This window comes from Corvus cornix, chromosome Z (genome assembly GCF_000738735.6).
Source record: "Corvus cornix cornix isolate S_Up_H32 chromosome Z, ASM73873v5, whole genome shotgun sequence".
NCBI classification, from domain to species: Eukaryota; Metazoa; Chordata; class Aves; order Passeriformes; family Corvidae; genus Corvus; species Corvus cornix.
In genome coordinates, this window is record NC_046357.1 from 11,373,175 (window position 1) to 11,396,655 (window position 23,481).

Genomic DNA, 23,481 nt, shown 5'->3' on the forward strand with positions numbered 1-23,481 from the left:
CCCAATACACAAAGGTACTGTGGTGATGGAGTTCTGGACATGTTGCTGATACCATTACTGGAGAATGCATCTTGAAACCTAAAGGTGTCTAGATCAAAAACAATGCTTTGTAGTCTGTTTACTTGTAATTACAAGAATGATTAGCATATAATTCCCGTATTTGAAGTTTGATATGTACTGAAATTTCTCTCTGAGCTGAAAGTCCTAATTTCTCCATACTCTTTAAATATTTCCTTAGCAGCTCACAGAGGTAAAACCTATGCAGCATATATAATGTTTGAATGTGAAAACAATCTGTGCCCTACAGGTGCACGCATTTTAATCTTTTAATTTTTTAGACCTTTTTTGACTCACAGGGAAAAATGCTCTTACTGAATCTTCATCATTTGGTAGCATTAAATGGGTAACACAGCACAAATTAATATAGTTCATTATAGAAAAATATATTTAAAAAACCATAGTTCTTTATAGTTCATATATAGAAAACTTTCAGTCATTCTTAAAAGTTTTGATCTTAAATGCTACAATAAATATTCGGTATTAATAGAGACAAAAAAAACCCCAAGCATTTCATAGTAAAGCTGTTAGGAAGATTTGGAAATTGTATCTAACAGTTGTTTTTATTCTAAAAGGTTCATTTTAATGAAGAACATTCCTGAGGTCATTGGTTTCCTCTTGAAATTGAACCCTCCTCAGATATGTGTATTTGGAACAATGATGTTCCTTGTCTGCAAATTCTGAAGAGAAAATATGCAGACTTCCACTATCCAAATGCAGGACTTTGTTGCATGGGATTTTTTAATGAAAATTATTTTTTATATACCATGCTATGTATGATGTAATTATTTTTCACATTGAAAAACAGGTATAAAATTATAAAACCCTTCGTCATTATTTTATTTTGGGAAATAGTCTCATTTAAGAAAATTTTTCCAGTAAGTTTTCTTTTGCTTGCCTTTGCATCATTGTACACATTGTCTTTTGCCTTCTCTTTCAAATATAAATGAATTACAAAAGATTAGTTTTAAATTATTGCTATCTTACATGTACTCCATCTCTGAATGTTTTCAATTTTTTTTCTTTTTTCTTGCATGTGAAATAATACCATGCAGCATAAAATTAATTGACGCAGGTTTATAAATATTTTTTATTAAAATCAGAAGTAGTCATTAAGGCTTTTTATCAGACAAATGAAAAGTTTCAACTGCAGTTCAATTGGGAATTAATTTTATGTTCCCCTTTAGATAAGGATAGGCTTCTGTCTATGATAACACATCTGCAGTTGGAAATCACTTTCCTTATGCCAGTCAGCACTGCTCAGGTGAAGAACTAGTAATATCTAACCTCATATTTAGTCACCACAAGGCTCAGTCCTGTAAACTTTTACATACTGAAGTACTTTGGGTGAAACTGTGAGCTTTCTTTTGGGAGTCAGACTATGTGCATGCTTAATATTTTTCAGCCATCAACCTTAAATGTAGATTTAGATGCTCACTTTCATGTGCTGTATATTCTTCATCTGCTTGTCTCTACGTACCTGGAATGGGAAAAGTCCACTACCAGGTATGGAGTCTAGGACTTAATATGTCAACTCTATGACAGTTTTGAGAATATAAGGGATGGAATAGGTTTTAAATTTTGTGTGAAATGCCCTTAAGGTAGTCTGTGAATGTGTTGTGGAAAGATTTTCCAATTGAGACCAATGAGAAGTTGTGGGTGAGGGTCCATAGTGACGTAGAGTCCCCAGGCACGTGCAAAGGAGAGCTGCTTTATTGCAAAAACCTGGCATTTTTAAGCAGTTAGCCAGTTATCAGTTACATAGTTTTAAAGCATAGCAGACATAATTCAACCAACCACCATACACCACGATGTGAACACCCGATGGTTATAAAACATGTTTTTCTACCCCTAATTCAGCTGTGTCTCTTTCCCAGAGTCCTTTTCTACTTAGCCGAAGTAACAGACCTGAGCCATGATTTTACAAGGTCTTCCCTTTATAAAGCCTTACCAGTAACAAGAAGTTTTGCTTAAAAAAGGACAAATTCTCCTCCTGCTTTGATCATCTTTTTCATGATGTGTGAGCAACCATCAGCAAAGTGATCTGAGAAAGTATGCAGACTTACGTCTTCATTTTCCCCTTTTCACTTTGTCTGAAATTCCACCCATTTGGGATGTAATTTTGTTTGCACACAGGAGAAAAAAAGGAGCTTAACCGCCTAACTTTGAGAAGAATCAGGAGAGATGAGGAGAATAAAAGAAAAGAAAATTCATAAAGGATTGTGCCTAGGCATTTTTAAAAGTAGGGTCTGGACTCAAGGAGAGCAGCAACCAGAAACTTTCTGTGCTCTTTGTTTTCAAGGTGTGAGCAGTGTTGCAACAGAACTTTGTTGCTATAGTATGTGTAACAAAAGCATAATCAAAGGCACTGAGTTTCAGCTCTGTTGTAAGTTTACCTGCTCACTTTGAGCAGCTCCAAAGCAGCGTAATAGTGAAACCTGAAACCATGGTTTGTATCTAAACGAAAATGTGGTTAGGGAAGCAGAGCACAGCTCTCTGCACATTACAAATGAAGTAGGAAGTGGCTGATCAGCTGCTGGAGATGTTGTTGCAGGTTCTTATTTAACCCTCTGTAAAACCCAGAAAGCTTCCCAGGCCTGGCATGTAGAAGTGGTGAAGTGCTTTGCACTAAAACTGAAAAGCATGTTGGCTTTGCAGAGTAGCCCAAAAGCATTTTGCTTTATAAAAGGATTCTTTCAAAATGCAAGTCTTTCTGATGTGTAACTGCTTCAAAAATCCTGAAGTCATTTTATCATGATAACTATAAAAATTCACTAAGTATTTTAAAATTACAAGCATTTTTTCCTGCAGAATATTTGACGTTTCCTTGTAGTACATGCTCATTGTCAGGTTTTCTCAACATTACTAAAAGCAGGAATCTACACCACACCAGGAGCTACCAGTCCCCCTGCATCAGGGGTCAAAGGGAATAAGGTCTCACCAAATGCCACACTCTAGGCCAAAGAAAGAAGATGTGGTTTTAGGATGCAAAGTCAAGAATCAGTTTTTCCCTCGCATGTGCAAGAGACTGCATTATTATGGAACAGATTTTCTTACACATGTATATGTATTTATGCTGTGTATTTTTGGTGAAGTAGGTATGATGAGAGCAAACTAGTGCTATGCATTGCTGTTCAGTTCCAGATTTATTTAGGATGCAATCCTGAACCAGAAATTTCTGGATTGAGGCAATGGATAGGCTGGATGCTACAGCCTGATACCTTAAACATCATAAAGAGTTCAGTCTTTGTAGTTAAGTTGGGACTGTTAGGAGACTGGAGGCCAGGCTATTGCATTTGCAAGAGACTGTGTTGCTGATAAGATCAACACAGCTGTTCTGAGCTAACTGGGATTTCTAAGGCTTTGAGAGCAGGTATATATTGCTGCTGCAGACCAGCCAAAGATGAGAAAAGTATGAATAACTGAAGCCAGACCACCCTCTGCTAGAATGGGATATTTTCCTGCTTCAAGGGGGATTATCAAAATTATTATGTGTCATTGCTGCCAGTTAAAAGCTTTGTGCCAAATAAACACATTCTATTGCAATACTGATTGGATTGAACAGCCAGGTTTGTATCTTCAGCCAATGGATGTAGAACTTGTGGGTGTGTGTGCTAAAAAATATGGGGGACTTTTTCCCTTTGACAGCTTCTGTTCTGTTCAGGTTGATGATTGGATATTCACCTTCTTCTGTGTGCCAATCTCTCACCCAAACACTGAGATATCCTGGTATTTAGGGAGGTGATAAATAGAGACATGTCATTTAAGCTTTATTATTACTGGAGCCAAAATCACCCTTGCACATGAGTCCAATTCATTTTACAATTTTGAAAAACAGAGAACCATCTGTGACCAAAGGACTGGTTCCCATAAGATTACCATCCCACCAACTAGTGCTTGTTCCAGGTGTACTCCACTATGGACTCTGAGCAGTGCTAGAACTTCCCTTCATTTTGCAACATACTTAAGGTATTAGCATCTCAGGACAGCACTTTAGTAGGTTGAGAATGGCTTTTTCTCATTCTGCCCTGAATGCTTTTGCCCACATAGAATTCACAGGTTCCAAAATAGCTGGACTTCTAATTTCTCTTTGAGTTCACATGGAAGTGGCATAGAAATTATAGAGTACTCTTATATGCAGGTTGATTTCTTCTGCTGTTGAACACAGAATATCTGGACATGAAGGGAAGATGAGATCTTTCTCTAGATGTCATACTGGCTACCAAAGATGTATCAGTGGTCAAAGTCACAAGTATTTCATCAAGACAGCCTTAGTGTCCTTCACTTCCCGATAAACAGACACTCCCAAGAATGTAAGTGACCTTTTGGCCACTGCCCATATGGAAGTTGTTTGAGAAGGTTCTCCAAGAACACAAGAAACATTTTTGCAGAGTTCTGTGCACAGTTGTACTGTAAGTGCTGAGGATCTGGGCATGATTAAAGAAGTTTAATGCCACATGCAGCAGTGTAATGGGATATTTGAGACATTCTGTGGACAGTTTTTATGGCAAGTTTCTCTATACAGCTGCAGTCCCTTTCCATCTGTTCTTTTGTTTCTTTTTGAAGAGCTTCAGCTTCTGCCTCTGTTTATTCAGTGCAGCACAACATGTGATAAAAACTGAGAATCCTAAGAAGAGAGAAGAGGCTATTTGGAAACTGAGGTGTTAGCTGTCAAACTTGCCACACAGTGACCTCCCTTAACACTGTTTACTGTGATGAGAGTGCTGCAGGTGCATGTGAAGCCAGGATGTAGTTTCAGCTTGATTTCTTGATCTGAGTGTTGGCAGCTGACTGCTGTTCCACTACCTCCACAGAGCTTTTCCATGTTTTTATAGTACCGTGTCCCAAATTAAAAAAAAAAAAAAGAAAAAAAGGAACTGGAGTCAAAATAAAGTGCAAAACTAGCAAAAAACACACTATTGAAATGTTATGATAGCTTTTGCTCAGCAGGCCTGATTATAACACCTTTTTTTTCCAAACAGGTTTTCAGCATGTCACTTCCCTACCCAACTCATTGCACTATTTTCAGTATTAGAATTAGCGTATTTTACTCCTACATCAGTCTTGGTCATAAGTGTAGCTAATTAAGCTAATTACAACTCTAAAGGCTGAGAGGAGTCAGTTCTGATAGTTCAAAAATAAAAAAGCAGTACTTCCATTAATACAATGATCATTTAGTTAGTGTTAGATTATAGCAAACTACAAAATTAAAAAGGACAGGTTGTTCAACCTTTATACTTAAAAATAAGCACTTAATCTAAAATGCATGTGGTGTCTTTCCCTGACTCAGTTTCCTATAGCTTAGATTTGGCTCTTGAGAGACATCAGATGAAAGAAGTATTATGCACAGAGACTTGGGAAGAACTTTTACCTTATCCCTTATCCCTTATCCCCCAAACTTATCTCAAGAAGTAATAAAATATGATGACATAATGTTCATATGCATGTTGTTCATATGCATGTTGTTCATACGCATACACCACATTGTATTAGGGCAACATAGATATAACCACAGAAAAACTGATACAGGATTCCCTACTAAAACACAAAAATAAATTTGAGAGTATCATTAGTGCCAATTAACATGGCTTTCATGAAAACAAAACAAAAGAACAACTAAACAAAACCAACCAACCAACCAAAAAACCAGACTCCTTTTTGGTTGTTTTCTTTGATTAGAATCTAGAATTCAGCTGCAGATACATGTTGTCAGTGGTATTTATCTTTATCAGGGGTTTTTAAAAAATGAGAAATTATAGTTGGTAAAGTTTGTGGATGAATAAAGACTGAAGAATTAAAAGCTAACATATAGTCCACAGATACACAGGTACAACAAGAGCACAGTCATGTGTAACCTTGGCTCATTTAAGCAAAGTTTGCTTTTATTCAAATGCAATTGTACATGTATATTGAAGAAATGTAAACCATACCTGCAAAACAAGGTAGTGTAATGCTTTGGAGAAAAAAATCTAGTTATAAGCAACATGGCAGTTGGGTAAGGACTATGATGAGACACGAGTATAATGCATAAGGGTTATCAGCTTGTAACTCTTAATTCTTGGAGTTTTACCCTTAAGGAATTTTCATAGAGCTACAAAGTTTTTGAATAAAAACTTTTTGCTCATGGGCATTAGTCAGGAGTCTGCACTTCCAAAACAGGAGGAGGGATGACAATTGGAGAAAATACTGAAACCCCCTGGATGTAATCAGTAGAGTTATGGCCAGATGAAGAATGACTTGCAATTTTCATCTCTACATGTGGCAGACAAGTGCATGCTGTGTAGAATTCCAGTGCCAGATTTTTTAAAGTATTGGAAAGGTTGGAGAGATAACAGAAATAGCTAAAAATTAATTGCTACATGGGGAAAAAAAAAAAAAGCACCTTAATTTGAGATTTTAAATGGTGAGTCTAAAGTCACTGAAAAGAAATCTGAGTGATATATTAATTTCAGTGGTGTCAATACATTATAGGTATAAAACAGTGGTAAAAAAAAGGCTTTTGATCCTGTGTGCAAAGGTAAAAATAAAAGTAATAGAACCTGAAGCCTGAGGTACTTAGAAAACAGTAAGATGCAGGTTTTAATAGTGAGCAAACTTAAAGAAACAAGTACCACTACAAAAACACTGTAGTATCTTTCTCAACACCCCTCAAACAACTGAAAGACACATTTTAGCCAAAATGTTACTTTAGTATATCTCTAGCTGTTGAGCTCAATGTAGCAGCAAATATTTCAAATGTGATGTAACGCACAGCACAGCAATCAAAGGATGTCAGCATTGAATTGGAAGGGATATAAAGAAGTTGTTTGTCACTATGTTGATATCCATCCCTATGTATAGGGTAAGAACAACTGTACTAGAATTCATTCATCCCATAAATTTATCCTACTTCTTCAACATGGACCTCAGGCGTGGAAATTTCACTTTCACTATTCGAAAGTGCCACCCAACAATGTTGCTGGTCTTTAAACACATTACTTATTGCCTCTTCACTGTGGAAAAGAAGGGGGAAAATATAAATTATCCCTTTCTTCACTACCAGAGACTTAGGTCATTCATTTTGTTCTCCCCCAATCTTACCATGTTTCCCTAAACAACCACCATTTGTTCAATATATTCAGGAGTTCATGTTTTCTAGAGCTCATTCTTGCTATTCTCCTTTGGGTACTCTCCAGCTGGCACACATTAACCCTGCTGTAGCCTCCTCAGTACTAAGAGGAAGGATTATTTCACTTGATTTTTGGGCTATATTTTTGAATAAAAGGATAAAAAGATAAGTGGCACAAATTTAATCTTGGCATATCTTAAATTGTAAGGATCTTCTCTTGCAGGATGAATGTTTCTTAACAAAAACCACAGAAGAAGTCACATGTGTAATCATCAGTGTTGGGTCTATGGGTACTTTGTTGTTTAAGAAATGGAGGAACTGAACAGGTTTAAAACGCGCTGTTGTTCATATGTATGTTGACAAGGTGGTCCAAGCATCCATGAAGAAAAATATATCCACACGTTTTTGAGTTGTTTGGTAGTAAGGAGAAAAACTGTCAACTTGATAATTTCACTTTACTTTCCATGTGAGATATGGAAAGGTCCATCAAAAAGTTATCAATACCCCTTTTCCTGTCAATCCCAAGGACAGAATTCCAGACACCCAAGAAGCTAAAAAAGCCCTTCCAATAGCTTCTTGCAACTTTCAGTCTTGATATTAAACTTTAGTAAATATTTGTCATTGTTCTGTGTTTGAGACACTTTTTTTCAGTGTAGTGAACATCTCCTTTGCTTGACAAGATTTTAATCTCTCACAGGTGTGAACTTAAGGAAAATTGCCAGAAGACAAGGGGTTTCTTCTCAGCTCTAATTGATTTTAACAGAACTCTGTGCTTTTTCCTTCTGTTCTCCTCTTCCTTGGATTTTCTTGGATTTGTGTCCATGCAGCTGGGGAGAATTCTTTTTGGGTAGCTTTTAATCCACTGGTACTTCAAAACAAATGATACTTCAAAAACATCATGGCATCCAAACCGTGACTTAATTTGCTTGTGTAGAATAAGTTCTCTCAAAATGAACCCTCAGAGAAATGGTTGGTATGGTTTGGCTGTGGCTTGTGCAGGGAGCATGAATTCAGTGCCGCACACATGCACACCAGCTCACTTGTGTAATTGTGGCTTCTGTGCCTGGTGCACAGCACTGTCATTTTTTTAAGGCTACACATGTCTCTTGAGGGTGTAGCTTCTCTGCAGCTTCTCAAACTGCCACTTTTCTAGTCTGAGCTTGCTAGAAAATTAAGTCCAGACTTTTACAACTTACATTAAAAACGTATTTGAAGATGTTCAGAGACTGAACCTCTCTTAATAAATGCCAAAATATGTTTTTGTCTCTCATTCCCTCCCATAAAATTCTTTCTCTGAGCAACAAAACTCAGCGAGACTGCATCAGTGCTCACATGAAACTCTGCAGTTGGTCTTTTCAAGCAAATTGTGGAATTAAATTATAATTTAGTTTTAAAACACAGGTGCTAATATATTGGATGAACTTTGATGTTTTTGTGTCTTGTTCATGTCTTGGCAAAGACATTTTCAAGGCCTTGTACGGGCAAAACATTATTGAATGCAGTCTCTTCCCCTCTACTCTGGTAAGATAATGCAACAAAAATATTTAAGAGCAGGTTCAACAAAATATACTTTCTCTGGGGTGTGTGCAGTACTGGTATTTTAGCCAAAACTTCATTGAACACAGCAAGGTTCCTTCCTCAGCTGTTTTCCTGATAAATTCAGTCTGTTCTGCTTTATTTCAGATCCTAAAAATGAAGGTTTGAAACAGAAAACACCTTCTTCAGCAGCACTTGCCCTACCAATAGCTCCATCACACTCTGCTGTGCAGTTGCCACCTCCTCCACCAGCCTCTCACCCATCGCTGCAGGTGCCAGCAGCTCCCAGTCTGCCTCCCAGAAACATCAAGCCCAGCTCTGAAACAATGTGAGTGAACATAAGCCACAAGGGCTTTATTTTCTCACCTTTCTCTGCCTATCACTTTCCTCCTGCAGCAGCAGGTGAAGGCTGCAGGAATTCCAGGGTTCTGAGAGAGGGCTGTCTCACACTACTTGCCTTATCCCACCCTATACCTGGCCTGTTTAGAATTAGCTTTTATTAGTTTGAACCCTCCATCTATTCAGTTGTTTCCCTGAATTGTCTTATCTGTAACAACACTTTTTTGCCTTGTGGGTGAGGGAAACGAGAAGGGAACAGACTGGTTCTTTATGCCAGAACGATCCAAAGACTTTAAACACTGATAGAAAATCAGTTTCATCAATAGCTGAAGGTTTTCCTTGAATTTTTCTGGGCAAAGAGGGAAAGGAGGGTCAGGTCTATGAGTCAATACCCCAGGAAGCAGCTTTGCAAGCTGGAGGAACTGAGCTCAGCACTCCTTGTGAAACTGCACTGAGGCGGTGTCGTGGCCTTGTGTGATAACCCTGAGAAGCCTCTGTTGATATGGGGCTCCTTTCTTTATCCTTCTTTGGAGAGCTGCGTACAAAAGCGGAACCTCGGCTGACACCGTTATAAGTACTTGAATCCAGCATCAAAACTGACCAGAATCAAGCTGAGCCTGAATAATGAGCTGCTCTCTGGCCAGCAGGTACTGCAAAGAGCATCAAACATCAGGCAGGGAGAGTTAGAGAGACGTGTCCAACTCAGTGCTGTGTCACAGCATTAGTCCTGCCTCACAGCCACAGCACCTGCAGTAGCCATCCTGAATATCATCCTCTTTACCAAGGCATGGGAGCCAAGTTTGTCTTCAGAGGCCTGTGAAATGTACCTCCAGATGCCTTGTCTGTTCTCCCATTCCTGTGTGCCCTGTGAAGTCTTATCTGCTGAAAATGTGTGTCTGGGTGCTGACACCTTTGCTTTCACCTGTCTCCATGCTTTCCCATCAAGCCAATTTTAGAACATCCCATTCTGATTTCAAGTCCTTTCTTTGATTTTACCTCTTCGATGATGACTGGCAGCCCTTGTTTTCTTTCAGCTGTTACAAGGCATTATAAAGTTAAAAGTTGCTGATATTATTAGTTATATTCTCAATTCATTTTCTTTATTCTCTCATTTGGAGAACATTTAAAATCTAAGAGCACTGGAGACATTTTACCTGGCCTAACCTTATACCATTGTTTCTCTTGTCTGTAGTTTAGACTTTAAGCCCCAACAAGTCAAAGTCTCAGAGCTATATTTAACATTGAGCAAAAGTCTGGCATTGTCCTTTTGCATTGTGTAAGAAGCCTGCACCTGCAAAAAAGGTTAAAAAGCCCAACAGATCTTTCCGTTCAGTCAGCTCATCTGCCTATTATATTTTTCATACCACGTTCATCTTCATGGTATCTGAGTGCCTTCAGCTCACTTGATGGTTTTTACTCAGGATAAAGGTGGGCCCATCTGAAACACTGAGTCACAGTCAGGGAGACCAATTTAGAAAATCTAGTGTGTACTTAAGTAGGGCTCAATAGACTGTTCAGGCTTTGTATAAAATAGATAATAAAAAGCACCAGAAAAATGGTGGATGAAAATGTAATCATAAAACCATCTTCATAGGTTTCACATGCCCACTTTTTCATACTTACAGAAGCCCAGAGAATGAAGAAAATTATGATGACGTTGAATTTGTTTCACAGGGTAAGATGCATGCATTTAATAGATTTGATTAATGGCTACTATGAGAATCTGTAAGCATATTGTATTTGTAAGATAAACAAAAGTATGTTGTATTCAAGAGTGATCTGTGTAACTAATTATACTGGTTCTGCAACTTTATCGGTGAAGATGGTTGTCTCCTAACACTAATAGATCTACTGTTCTGTGATTAATATGACAGACTCTCAGAAACTGCTTTAAATTTCTTTCTTCCCCCTCCCTGCCCTGTTTTTTGGTTTGGTTTTTTTGGGTTTTTTTGGGGGTTTTTTGTTTGTTTGTTTTTTGGTTTTTTGGGTTTTTTTGTTTGTTTGTTTGTTTGTTTTGTTGTTGTTGTTGTTTGGTTTTTTTTGATAGAAATTTGCTGGGACCATAAATCACCAGATTTTCAAACCTGAACTAAAAGGAATGCTGCTCTTTCAGAGTTGACATTACGTGGTCTGGTGAAGGAGGCACTGTTTCATACTTGATTAAAAAAAGAAAAATCTGTTGACTGTGCTTTTACTGTCGCTTTGTGGTCTGACTCAGTGAGAGGCAGTGAGTTGTACCAGGAGCAGCAGAGAAGCAGATTGTGGCACAAAGAATTTCAATCTGCCTTCTGTTCCCTCCTTGGTGGCACTCGGTCTGTGCCAGCCACACTGTGCATCATTTAGTGTGCTAGCCATCCATGACTTACAGCAGGGCAGGCTGTGGAGCTGAAACCAAGCTTTTCTTACCTACCTGCCTGCAGACTAAGGAGGAAGCAGGAGAGTCTCAGAATATCTTCTCCTGCTGCCCAGGGCAGAGGCTGGCTTAGGAAAAGAGCCTTTGAGCTACTTATACAGCTGTGGGGCTAGTGCAAAAAAGTTCTTTGATGTCTGTTTGGATTTATTAGGTTTTTGACAATTACTTTTTCATATAAATAGCCATTTTTGTAAACAAATAGCATAGGTAAATTCACCAATGTCATTAAATATTTTTTAGAACAAATTTTCCACTTTTAAAATACGTGGTGAAATATACTATTTGTAGACATTTTTAGTTTACAGCGTTCTACAAAAGCAGTATAGAAAAACTCTGATTTTTGCATTCACACCATCCTCAAAAAACAGTAGCCTGCACATATTTCTAGTTAATATCACTGATGTTATTAACGGTTTTAAATAGTTAATGCTAGAATGAATTCTTTTCTGTACAGGAAAAAAATAAATATCCTGGTTTTACTTTTTCTTCCTATAGGTCATGGAATTACACAGAGGGTAAGTGCTATCTGCTGACACAAACCTATCCTTTTTTAGCAAAAACTCACAAATGTAGTAAAACCTCTTCAACACATTAGACAATTAATGGCAGATTTAATGCAGTGTATTGACAGTAAGTTGTAGAAACAATTATTTGTTGTGAAGGGTAGAAATAAAGTCAAGGAAGCAGAGTAAACTGGAATAAATTATCAAAGCTGACTACACACCAATAATTGTTTAAAAAAAAGAAAGTGCAAAACTACACCTTCTATTACCACTGACATTTCATTTCACTGGAATTTTCCAGAAATAATAGAAATAAGGGCCCTATTCCATTCTAGCAATAGAATATATCAGTTAATATTTCCATTAATTGCAGATTTTTATCAGTATGTTTAAGTGCCTGGCTATATAAGGACAAAAACAGTTTCTTGGACCCTAATCTGAATCCCGTTTAGATCCTTTGTATTCCAGTTTAAATAGTGCTAACCCTGATGCCTTCATTATGGAGTGCAATCATCAGCACAGACAGAGTTTACAGGACTGACTTTACAACTAGAGCATCCACTTTGGATTAAGCAATGTGTTAGTGTGATTTGAAAAATCCAAGGCTTCATAGTTGTGATATTGTAAAAACAAAGGCAGAAAAAAAAAGAATAGTGGGTTTGAATAATGAAGCAACTTGTTTGGGGAAGAATAAAGTAATTTGTATTTGCATTTTGCTATAAATGTTTTTCATATAGTTTGTATGAAGCTTACATAGCAGGCCCAGTTTCTTCAAGTCTTTCCAGTTGTACTTACACCATTGAAAATGGATTATTTTTTATAGGGACAAGAAAGTGATGGAGAAACATATGAAGACATTAGTGACATCAGGTACTAATTCTAAATGCTTTAAACTATTGTAACTTTATTACTATCTTTTCTAATTGGTGTATTTCATCTGGCACTAAAGTGTCATTCCACTGCAGTCCCTGCCAGGGATTACTGTCCTCATTCATTTCACCTGGAAGAAGTCTGGTTGTTCACAGGTTCTTTCCTAGTTAGATCTGCCATGCCCTGGCCTGGAAAAATGCCTGCAATTAAATTATGTAGTAACTGTGGTTAAGGTAACAGAAGTCTGGTTTCTGATCTAAGGAGTATGTCCGAACCACTGGTTGGAGTTACAGCCTAGGAGGAAAATAAGCTCAGCTCCAAGGTAGTATGGTGCCAGATAGATCTTTTTTTGTGGTTGTTCATCTTGCTTTTCAAATAAATGTTCTTAGAACTCCTATGAGAGGCTGGATTGACAATTTTCATTATCCGAGTCAACTAGTATAGCTACAGAGACAGAATACAAGCTCTGCTTATTCTTCTTCCATTTAGACCTTTGCTTTGATGACTCTCCTGCCCTGGTAATGTCTGAATCTATGGGATGAACTCTATTGCAATAGCCAAAGAACAACTTTAATTCCCTCTGAATAAGGGATAGATGTAGAATATTTCAGATGTAGAACAATTTTCAGCAAAAATTTATTGTTGAATTCCCTTTGCAAATAAATATTTCAATACATGGTTTATAACCCAAACAAGCAATCCTCATTCAGACTTCTTTTTTAGCAATTTGAGCCTTTCTGTTTAGCAAAAGTACAAAAAAAAAAAAAAAAAAAAAAGAAGGGGAGCCTCACTCAATCAGTTCCATAGGTTTTCTAAAACATAGGTCTTCCAGCCAAGCATTTGGCAGCAAATGGCAGAGCTGGAGATGTAGTCCTTGTTCCATCCCAAGTGCCCAGACCTCAGTACCTCCCAGTACATGAGGCACAGCAAGCAGTGTACCTTGGTGTGAAGAAATGAGCACAGAAGACTGACTCATTTGTGTAGACTGCTGGAATAAGTTGCAATCAGGTTTATAAATGCAGTCCAGTGGCAGCTCAGGCTTCAGTTCAGCCTGGTGAACCTGCATCAACCACTGGTGGCCTGGGTAAATATTTAACCGCTGCATCTAGTACGACACCTAGACTGCTGCCAGTTCCCAAGCATGCTCAACAAATTTAGCCCAGAGGTATCTGGACACACACATGTAGAGCCAGATAACCTTTTCTGGTGTGCTGTCCTCATGAGGACAAAGACTTTAACTTATACATGTAATAAAAGGCTGCCTACTCTTACCTGTTGCAGCTGCATTATGGTTTAGAATCTGTAGCTTTAATTTCACTTGGAGAAGTCTTTTTTCATCACCTGAAGTTTTTTGTCAGCCTTGGGTAAGGTAGTTCTAAGGAAGATTTGTTTCACGTATTCTGTCCTGGCAATGCACTTTCAGACCACCAAGGAGAAAAGAGAAGAAGCGGGACAAAGAAGATAAGAGAAGAATGGACCAAGAGAAGAAAGAACAAAAGGAAAAAGAAAAGAAAGAACAGGAATTAAGGAAAAAGTTCAAAGTAAGCTTTTTATTTCATAATGTGGACAAAGGTATGCAAGAAGCATTACTTAGCATTGTCAAGTTCAAAATACACTTTTCATCTGGTTACAAAACTATTTGTTACGGTAGGTAGTTCAAACACCTGCATAAATTCTGAATAAGGGTTTAAGCTACCTTTTTGTGTTTGTCATATGCTTGAATGCAAGCTCTGCACTGATGGCAAAGACTGTGCTTACACAGTTTTCATTAAATTACCTTCTCAAGTTTTTTCTATATAAGAAAGCCTTAAAATTACATGTTTTCACTTTTCTGTTTCTAATAATTTACATCATTAGAATAGCATCAAAAGTCCTTCATGAAAGTGGGAATCAAATCCCATACACATAGTGTTATTTGCTTCACTGTAGTCAGATACAAATGTATTTAGCCCTTTAAAGATTTCAAAACTGTATTGCAACACACTGCCCTTGCCTTGGTAGAAAGGGACTTAGAGGCAATTCCAGGTTAAATGAGGAGGAGGAAAATAAGACATGTATATGAGAGCTGCAGTCATTGTCTGCGGCTAAATAATGAGACAGTTCCTTCTATTTTAAATAACTTTTATGTAGCTGGTGGTCAGCATGTTCCCACAGTTTACAAGTCTCCCAGTCAGTTTTTCTTAACTAATGCCTGTTCATACTTCTCCATTCTGCTACTGTCAGTTTCACTGTACACAGTGGGCAGCTTTGTTTTTCTTCCTATTATGCTCTGTACACATAAAGCCATAGTGATTCACATCATGTCCTTGGTCTGGTGTGGAGAGACCGACATGAGTTAAGAAATAAATATTAAAGGTACACGTAATTAATAACAGTGAGTTAGCTGGTGTTTATTAGGCCCCAAGTCTATTTTTTAGACAACTCCTGAGAAGTGTAGGCACTAGTGCACAGAAAACTTTTAGCTTACAGACTGTTCTCCTGCAGCCATTAAGGTATTTTTTTAATCTTAAACAAATATATTGTATTGCACATTTTCTTTCCCATTTATTGGCCACCTATACTGGATAGATATTCCTGGGCTAGTCTATAATGGGCAAGAGCAATATGCCTCTGAAATACATATCTTAAAGTCAAAATACTAAAACCCAAAATGGCTTCTTCATAACATAATGTAAACTTCTCACAAAGTGAATCCTGAACAGCAGTAAACAGCATGATCATCTCTTGTGAATACTTGCAAGATCATTTATAGAGCAGAATTGTAAATACAAAGCAGTATGTGGTAGACTCATTAAGTTAATGTTAATGAATGTTTACTCCTATGACTTGTGTCAGGAATAGTGTGGCCAGCAGGACCAGGAATTGTCAGATTGTCCCCCTGTACTTTGCACTGGTAAGGCCACACCTTGAATCCCATGTCCAGTTTTGGGCACCTCCCTCCAGGAAAGACATTGAGGTGCTGGAGTGAGTCCAGAGAAGGGCAATGGAGCTGAGGAAGGGTCTGGAGCACAAGTCCTGTGAGGAGCTGCTGAGGGGAGCTGGGAGTGTTTAATCTGGAAAAAAGGTAATTCAGGGGGGACTTTATCACTCTCTACAACTGCCTGGAAGGGAATTGCAGCCAGGTGGGGATCAGACTCTTCTCCCAGGTAACAAAGGATAGGACAAGAGGAAATGGCTGACACTGAATCGTGCTGTAAATCAAATCCCTCCTGATGGGAGAGAATATTTTAAAGTCCTTGCAAGGAGTTTCAAAAGATAAACCCAGACTTTTCCTGGAGTTTCAGTGCTGTGAGATAGTTGTCTATTAGGTCTTATCAGAGGAACAGAGCCACCAGCGTGACCCAGGTTCAACACAGAGCACAGAAAGCAGGAGAGAAGTCCAATTATCAAGATTTACACAGCCTTTTAAAGATAATTTAACCAATGGCTACTAAAAATGTATATTATTTTTACTTTCCTACCAACTATTCCGTAACACAGCCAGGAACTGTGGAATTCTTTGTCCAATCATCCCAAATTACTTTTACTGCAGAACATGGAGTAGTAGAAGAAGGAGAAGAAGGTTTGGAGAACAACAACAATCCTCCATTTTGATATTTTTTGCTGTTATCTATTTACTACAAAGAGAAGCCCAAAACCTCTAAATTTTTCACCCTGTGACAATCTTACATAGTAGTCTATCACCTAATTCACACCACTGTATTTTCTAGTTCTTGTCTGATCGTAGGCAGTTTTTTCCAAGGTTGGAGGTTAAAACAGTGCTGTTCAGGGGCGGGTAAAAACCCTTCGAAACAGGCAGAGAAATATTCTCGTCACTCTGGGTTCCTACTATGGCCTCAAGTTGTTACAGGGGATGTTTAGTTTGGATATTAGAAAAAATTTATTCATGGAAAGAGTTGTACAGGATTGGAAGAGGTGCCCAGTGAAGTGGTGGAGTTGCTAGCCTTGGAGGTATTTAAAACATGTAGATGTGGTGCTTAGGGACACGGTTTAGTGGTGAACTTGGCAGTGTTAGGTTAATGGTCGAGCTCAGTGATCTTAGACGTCTTTTCCAACCTAAAAGATTCTATGATTCTATGAGTAGTTCTGCTGGAAATAGATGGAGACACCCACTGGAATTAAATACATCTGTTCTGTGAACTCAAGAAAGGTGTCATAGGTTAGTTTGTTGACTTTAATCTTTGTATTTCTGTGATTTTGCCAGTCAGTTCTTCAATGGCTCTGTTTCCATGCCATTCCCCTCTCTTTTAATCTCTGATTTTAAATTTAAACTGTGTAGTTGGGGCAGGAGGAAGCCTTTCTGTTTATTTGCCCACACTATTTTAAATGTCAATGAAACAGACAACCATCATTATCATTATTTTTACTTTTTTTTCTAAATGTCTGGGAAAGGACTCCATTTTTCCACATCTCTGATATGTTCTGTTTCTTCTTCAGTTAACGGGACCCATCGAAGTCCTTCATCAGGCACGAGCTTGCGTTGATCACAAGGGAGGGAAGAATGAACTGACTGTCAAACAGGGGGATAAGATTGAAATCATTCGCCTCACAGACAACCCAGAAGGAAAGTGGCTGGGCAGGATAAAAGGATGCTGTGAGTTCTGTTTCTTCACTGTGCTCCTAAATTTTTTCACTGCATGACAGCAAACGTGAGCATTATACCAAGGACTAGCCCTACCAAGGCTGGGTCACTGGCCACCAAAGCAAATAATTACCACAACTCACCCTTCTGTCTTCAGCTGGCATACAAGGTCTAGTTCACTGCACAACATAGTATAACATCTATAGGCACTAGAATACGTTGGGTACAAGATGCTGGGATCTTCACTGACATACTGAGGGTTAATCCCCTGTCAGCAGCCTTCAAATAGCATCAGAACCCAGCTCCCTGCAAGTAACAAGTATGACATTTTTTCATGTCTTTGTATTAAACATAATATGGGTGTTCCTCAAATAGAATTAGAGAATATAAGGGCCTGTTTTAAGTGTTTTTCTTGTTCTTATTCCTATGGAAAGTTTCTAGCTGACTCCTAGATTTTATTTTCTCTGAAATCCAAGATGTTTCTCCTGTTGTATAAATACCATCAGTGGATCTTTGAGTATAAACGGGTTGATGTTCTGGCTCATGGGTTATAAAAGGTTATAAAAGGTTATAAAAGGTATAAAAGGCTCATGGGTTATAAAGGGTATAAAAGGTAAAATCAATCAAAATTATTAAAAGCACATGCTTGATCTTTAGGGGGACTAAAATGACAATAAAATTAGTAAGACAGTTCACTTATGTAGAACAGAGTTCTACAACATTGTAGATGATACCAGCTGAGCAGTTTGTAGTGATAGATACATACAGATAGTAAGGAACTGAGTGTGTCTCATGCAAAGAGATTCTGAGAGAGCTGGGACTGTTCAGCTGCTGAAAGGAAGACTAAGGGGTATCTTACAATTGTTCACAAATACCTGGTGGGAGGAGGTAAAGAAGATGGAGCCAGGCTCTTTCCAGTGCTGCCCAGTGGCAGGGCAGGAGGCAACAGGCACATACTGAAACACATGGGATTCTGTCTGAATGCTTTTTTTACTGTGAGGGCGACCAAGCAAGGGAAAAGGTTGCTCAAAGAGGCGGTGGAGTTTCCATCCACGGAGATCTTCAGAACCTGATAGGACATGGCCCTTGCCAACTTGCTGTAATGGAGGATCATGTTTGTTTAGAGGGATTGGCCAAGATGATCTCAAGAGGCAAGTTCCAATAACAGCTTTTCCACAATACCTTGAAATTGTGAAAATAAGTCAATTACATGGATCATTTTTTACACAGAAAACCAAACCTTGGTGAGGGCTGGGAGAAGGGTATTTTCTAGTGCATGTGCAGTCCATTAATTAATTTACTTTTCATGAATTAATTTTTGCGTCAGCAAAATTTGAAGCTGTACAAGGTTTCTCATCTAAAAGTGTCAACAGTACAGACCAATTTGTTACACCCATGCTTTGGCCTTCCATGTTCACAGGCCAGGTCTGTGAAGAAGACCAAACAAAAGAAAAAAAACAGTTCTTATCATATAAGTGAGAGGAAACACACTAAAAACTGCATTCACTCAGAAGCAGGAGAGTGATAATTTTCCATTTTCAAAGAAATGCATGAGCATTTTTCACCTTGGAGAAATCCATTTGTGCACTTTTCTGTACAGGCAGTACACCTGTCTAAAATTACCCTTAAGAGAGACAGAGTTTCTCATCTCAGGCCAACTGCTCTGATCAATAAAGCTACAGTGTGTCTGCCAATCTGAAGAAAAATCAATGCAAATGACCCTCCTAATGACCTATCAGGAACTGTCATGGACTTTTTAATGTCCACATCATGGACTGCCCTAAAATATGCCACAAGATTCCAGTGGTCCCAAAGACAGCTGAGAAAGGGAGTTTGCCCCATGATTCCTCGAGTCTGCACAGAAAATTCTTCTGCTGCAGCTGAGAAGCAGATAAAGGTGAACTTAACATGAGCTGAGGAGGGCTTAAGGCAGGGATCTGAGACAGATCTGATATTTGTGTAGATAGATGAGGCTGCTTGGAATGAGACATTTCTTTGAAAGTTTTCAAAAATCATACAAAACAATTCAGTCACTGGTTCTGAACCTCTTGTTAAAATCATCCCTTTACCATTACCCCTTAAACTGCTTCGTTTCATTTATTTAGATGGATACATTAAAACAACCATGGTGGAGATTGATTATGATTCTTTAAAAAGAAAGCAAAAACCATCTACCAGAGCTGCTGTGAAACATACAGAGAGTGACCAAGAAACTTATGATGATGTTGGAGAGCAGGACATGACTAGCAGGTATGTATAAGGAATGTATGGAAAGAAACAAGTGATTCACCCGGGTCAGCGTAGACGGGAAGTTTTACAACAAACCCAACTCTTGTCCCAAATCAGCTATTTATATAAGAAATGTGTTACTATTATATGTAGCTCTTCAGAATGATGTAGTCAGAGGAGTTCAAATGAATCCTGGGATCCAGCATCTGTAAGCACTTATACTTAGGAGGAACCCATACTTTTGGAAGAGGACCTACCTCATTGAAATCCAAAGGAGAAAAAAATGCAAACCATGCAGGATTACAGATCATCTGCAGGAAGTCCAATTCTCTTCCCTCTCTCTCTCTCTTTACTTGTTCTGTCTTTTGGAGTCGCATGCTCCCTTTTCTAACATGCAAGAATAAAAGACTCTAAAAGCAATGGAAACGCTCACTGCACCAGGGAACTCTTGATCACATTCTTTGCTCTCATGAGCCTTAGCATGAGTCTTTAAGTCTTTCCTTTACCATTTTCCTTATGAAAAGAAGGGACTTCTGGAATCATGTCTAGGATAGCCCTTCAGAGAAGAATGCGGCTTATGAGTTTAACCCTGAAAACAAGGCCTCTGGAATTCTATGAGATGGGTATAAGCTATACTTTTTTGACTTCATCAGAAGCACAGTCTCCGTGCATTTGCAGTGCAGTGCTACATTGCAGATTCTCTACTTCAATATGTCATCTTTTTCATGTCAAGTAGGTCTGCAGCTAGAGAAGTGACTTATCCAGCAGCAGAACAGACTTGCTGGCAGGGAAATACCCTAGTGGTCTCTTGTCACAAGAGTCAAGGCTATCACATAACCTAGCATGACAGTGGTACTTATGTTACCAGATCTCACAGAAAAGTTTGCTTCTTACATGTGATTCAACAAACCAGTGCTCATTCTCCATTAAATGTCCTCATGAGCAGAAACACAGAGCCTGGGATTCAGATAAGCGATCTGCATATAGGTGTAAAGGATTTCAATATGTAGGTCAACCATCTTGAAGCACTCAACCTTTACACCTGCTTTTACTGCTTCCCAGGAGGATCCTTAGCTTAGAGGCCTGTCTGGAATAAAAGGACTGCAGCTGTTTGGCTACTAAAACATCCCCATGAGCTCCAGCAGCAGCATTTGGAAAGATCTGCCTTCAGGCTGGCATTCTTTATACAACCAATAGTTTTGTGTCTGGTATTTTTCCAGGTTGCTCAATACCAGTTTTCCTCTCTGAACATTGGTCTCATAGCATTGTGACCTAGCATAAGAGTCATGTTAGTTGTTCTAGGTTTCAGGTAATCTCAGCATTAGTTACTTCATTGGAGAGCTATCTTTGGCCAATCCTTTTCACTAGGGCAAGCATTACAATTAGCCACCTCAATGCAAAGAATTTAGAAAATGTATTGAATTCAAAAGCAAACAACTGCACTTACACTGTTGCATACTAAAATAACAGTGTATTCCAAGGAACTTCAAAGGATGAATGATTGGCTCAGATTCATTAAATCCTTTAAGCTGTATTTTGACATTTTTATCTTCTCTGGTGATTAATAGCATTCTGTTCAGTTCACAAGCATGAACTGTTGGAAGGTCTGACATACATCAACGAGTTTTGAAATCACCATAAGAATGCCATTCTAAAAAAAAATTCTTGACCAAATAGTATTATCTCATTATCAGTAGTATTGCTAATATTCCAAGATTAATAAATAACTAGGGGTGGTGTATTTCAGTATTTTTTGGCACAAGAGTTTAACAAATATCTTGCTTTGATGTATAATTTTAAGTAAAGGTATGATCCGGAAATAATCTCAGCTATTATGAACCTCTCAGGCTTTTTTCAACTACTCTTAAAACATTGGGCTAATATGGTATCCTTCAAATGTTAGAAACATACATTTATACCCAATGAAAGCTAGTTGATAGATAAATTAACTTGTTCACCATTTCATTTCAAGAAGATCCCCTCATAAGCAATGAATCTAAAGGGTCTGGATCTACTCCATAGTGCTCAGGCAGATTATATTTTAATTCCCATCAAGTCTGACTACATGCTCTCCTGAGATCCCTCCCAACACAAATTATCCTATGATCCAAAGGCATATTTTGTACTTTAATTTAAAGATATCAACAGGCATATAAAATATATTCTAAATATTTTTTGCCAAACCCAAAAGCTTTAGAATTAATAATTGCAGAAGTGATGGGTGATCATGGTGTTTTCTTTTTCTGAAGAAGGACTGCTTTTCTCTAAAATGTCTTTTGTTTGCTTTTCCAGTCAAAGTGGTGACCAAAGTGGAGGTGGAAGTAAGTTCTACTTATGTGTTTAGGGGGGAGTTGTTTCTATGTATTTCTTGCCCTCACATTTTGACTCCTGCAGCTTCCACATAATGCAGTAATTATCCATAAGCAAGTTAAATGTTAGCTAACAGGCAACAAACAAGGAAGGGTAGTGGCCAACTTAACTTCCCCACCACCTATGGGAACTTGGGTAAGACAGAATCTTTGTGTTCAGATACTGTGAATCACCAGCATGCCAGATGACCAAACTTTAACTTTTTACTTGTTTGTGAAGGCAAATCATCCCACGAAACAGCACAGATGTAACTGGAGAAATATCAACATGAGCAAGAGGTTTTGTACAGGAGAAATCTAGTTCTGAAATAGCCAATATCAATTAAAGCTTCATTTTGCTGACAGAGTTAGGGGAACATCAGTAACAGCAGTACACTGGAGTCCGAACTACAGTAGCTTCACGCTGTCAAGCTGACATACTCAAAGCCAGTTTCCCCTTTGTTAGCATATATATTTGTAGCATTCTCTGTTAATCACAAGAGCACAAATCATCTTCTCAGCTTCAAATTTAGATACTGGTCATGGCAGAAGCATCTCCTGGCAGTACTGAATGGAGCTTCTGCCAGTTGAGTACAGATTTCAGTGGCTACTCTGACCAGTGCCTAGAATTGGACATGCAAAGTGAGCTAGCCCTGCACAGAAGGAGGTGGGGCACAAAGGTCAAAACTCAGACCAAAGTGGGGAGCTTAAATTGCCCTTGTCTCTGACTTCTTTGGGTGAAAACAAGGTGTCACTCGCTGAGAGTGTTAGTCTGACATGTTCAATCATCACTTGAGTCACACATGAAAACTTGAAAGTCATCATAATGTCTGGACCAAAATCAGCCATTTAGAATTTCATTTCCTACAGTGTAGAAGCATTTGTTTTCAGTATCCATGCTCTTGTGATTGGTAGTGACACATTTAAATGCTGTGGATGGCATTCTAAACTGGGATAAATCTAAATTTCTGTTTTAATAAAGAGTCTGGGCTGATTTACAGAAAGATTCGATTTCCAAGGATATTTCATAAACTGTACACACATCTGATATAGTAAAGAGGCCTATAATGAATACCCTATTCAGCAGCATTAAATATAATTGCATTAATTCACTGTTTGATCTGTTAAAGACATGTTCCCACCTCCTCCTTCTGATCAAGACATTTATGATGGAATTGATGATGAAGATGCTATAGCTAGGTATGTTTTTATATATTTTAAATAATTTGTTTCTTTGACAGAAGGTATTCAGTTTTTAGTATTTTTGAATCAATCATAAGAATTAGCATGTGATCAGCAAGTGGGTATACATCAAAATGGGTATGTGAAGCTAGAGAAAAGGATTCTTCAGTCTTTTGAAGAAGTTTTGTTCTGTAATTTTGATATGTCAGCAAAAGCAGTTTGCAATCATGAAAATCTCCAAATCTCCAACTAGACAGAATAGGTCTGAAATTAAAATAATGAACTAAAATGGTAGGTTGCTGAGTAACAACATG

At 38.2% G+C, this 23,481-nt stretch overlaps 1 protein-coding gene across 3 annotated transcripts in view; it reads left to right on the top strand.

Moving 5' to 3' along the window:
* Nucleotides 1-23,481, top strand: part of FYB1 (FYN binding protein 1) — a 61,715-nt gene that overhangs the window by 28,872 nt on the left and 9,362 nt on the right. For all 3 annotated transcript variants that reach the window (XM_019283338.3, XM_019283339.3, XM_010395197.2), the window contains exons 3-11: nt 8,849-9,029; nt 10,666-10,715; nt 11,949-11,968; nt 12,780-12,826; nt 14,250-14,367; nt 17,264-17,420; nt 19,514-19,658; nt 21,930-21,958; nt 23,116-23,185. In XM_019283338.3, the coding sequence (XP_019138883.1) occupies nt 8,849-9,029; nt 10,666-10,715; nt 11,949-11,968; nt 12,780-12,826; nt 14,250-14,367; nt 17,264-17,420; nt 19,514-19,658; nt 21,930-21,958; nt 23,116-23,185 (817 nt within the window). The remainder of the gene's footprint in view (nt 1-8,848; nt 9,030-10,665; nt 10,716-11,948; nt 11,969-12,779; nt 12,827-14,249; nt 14,368-17,263; nt 17,421-19,513; nt 19,659-21,929; nt 21,959-23,115; nt 23,186-23,481) is intronic.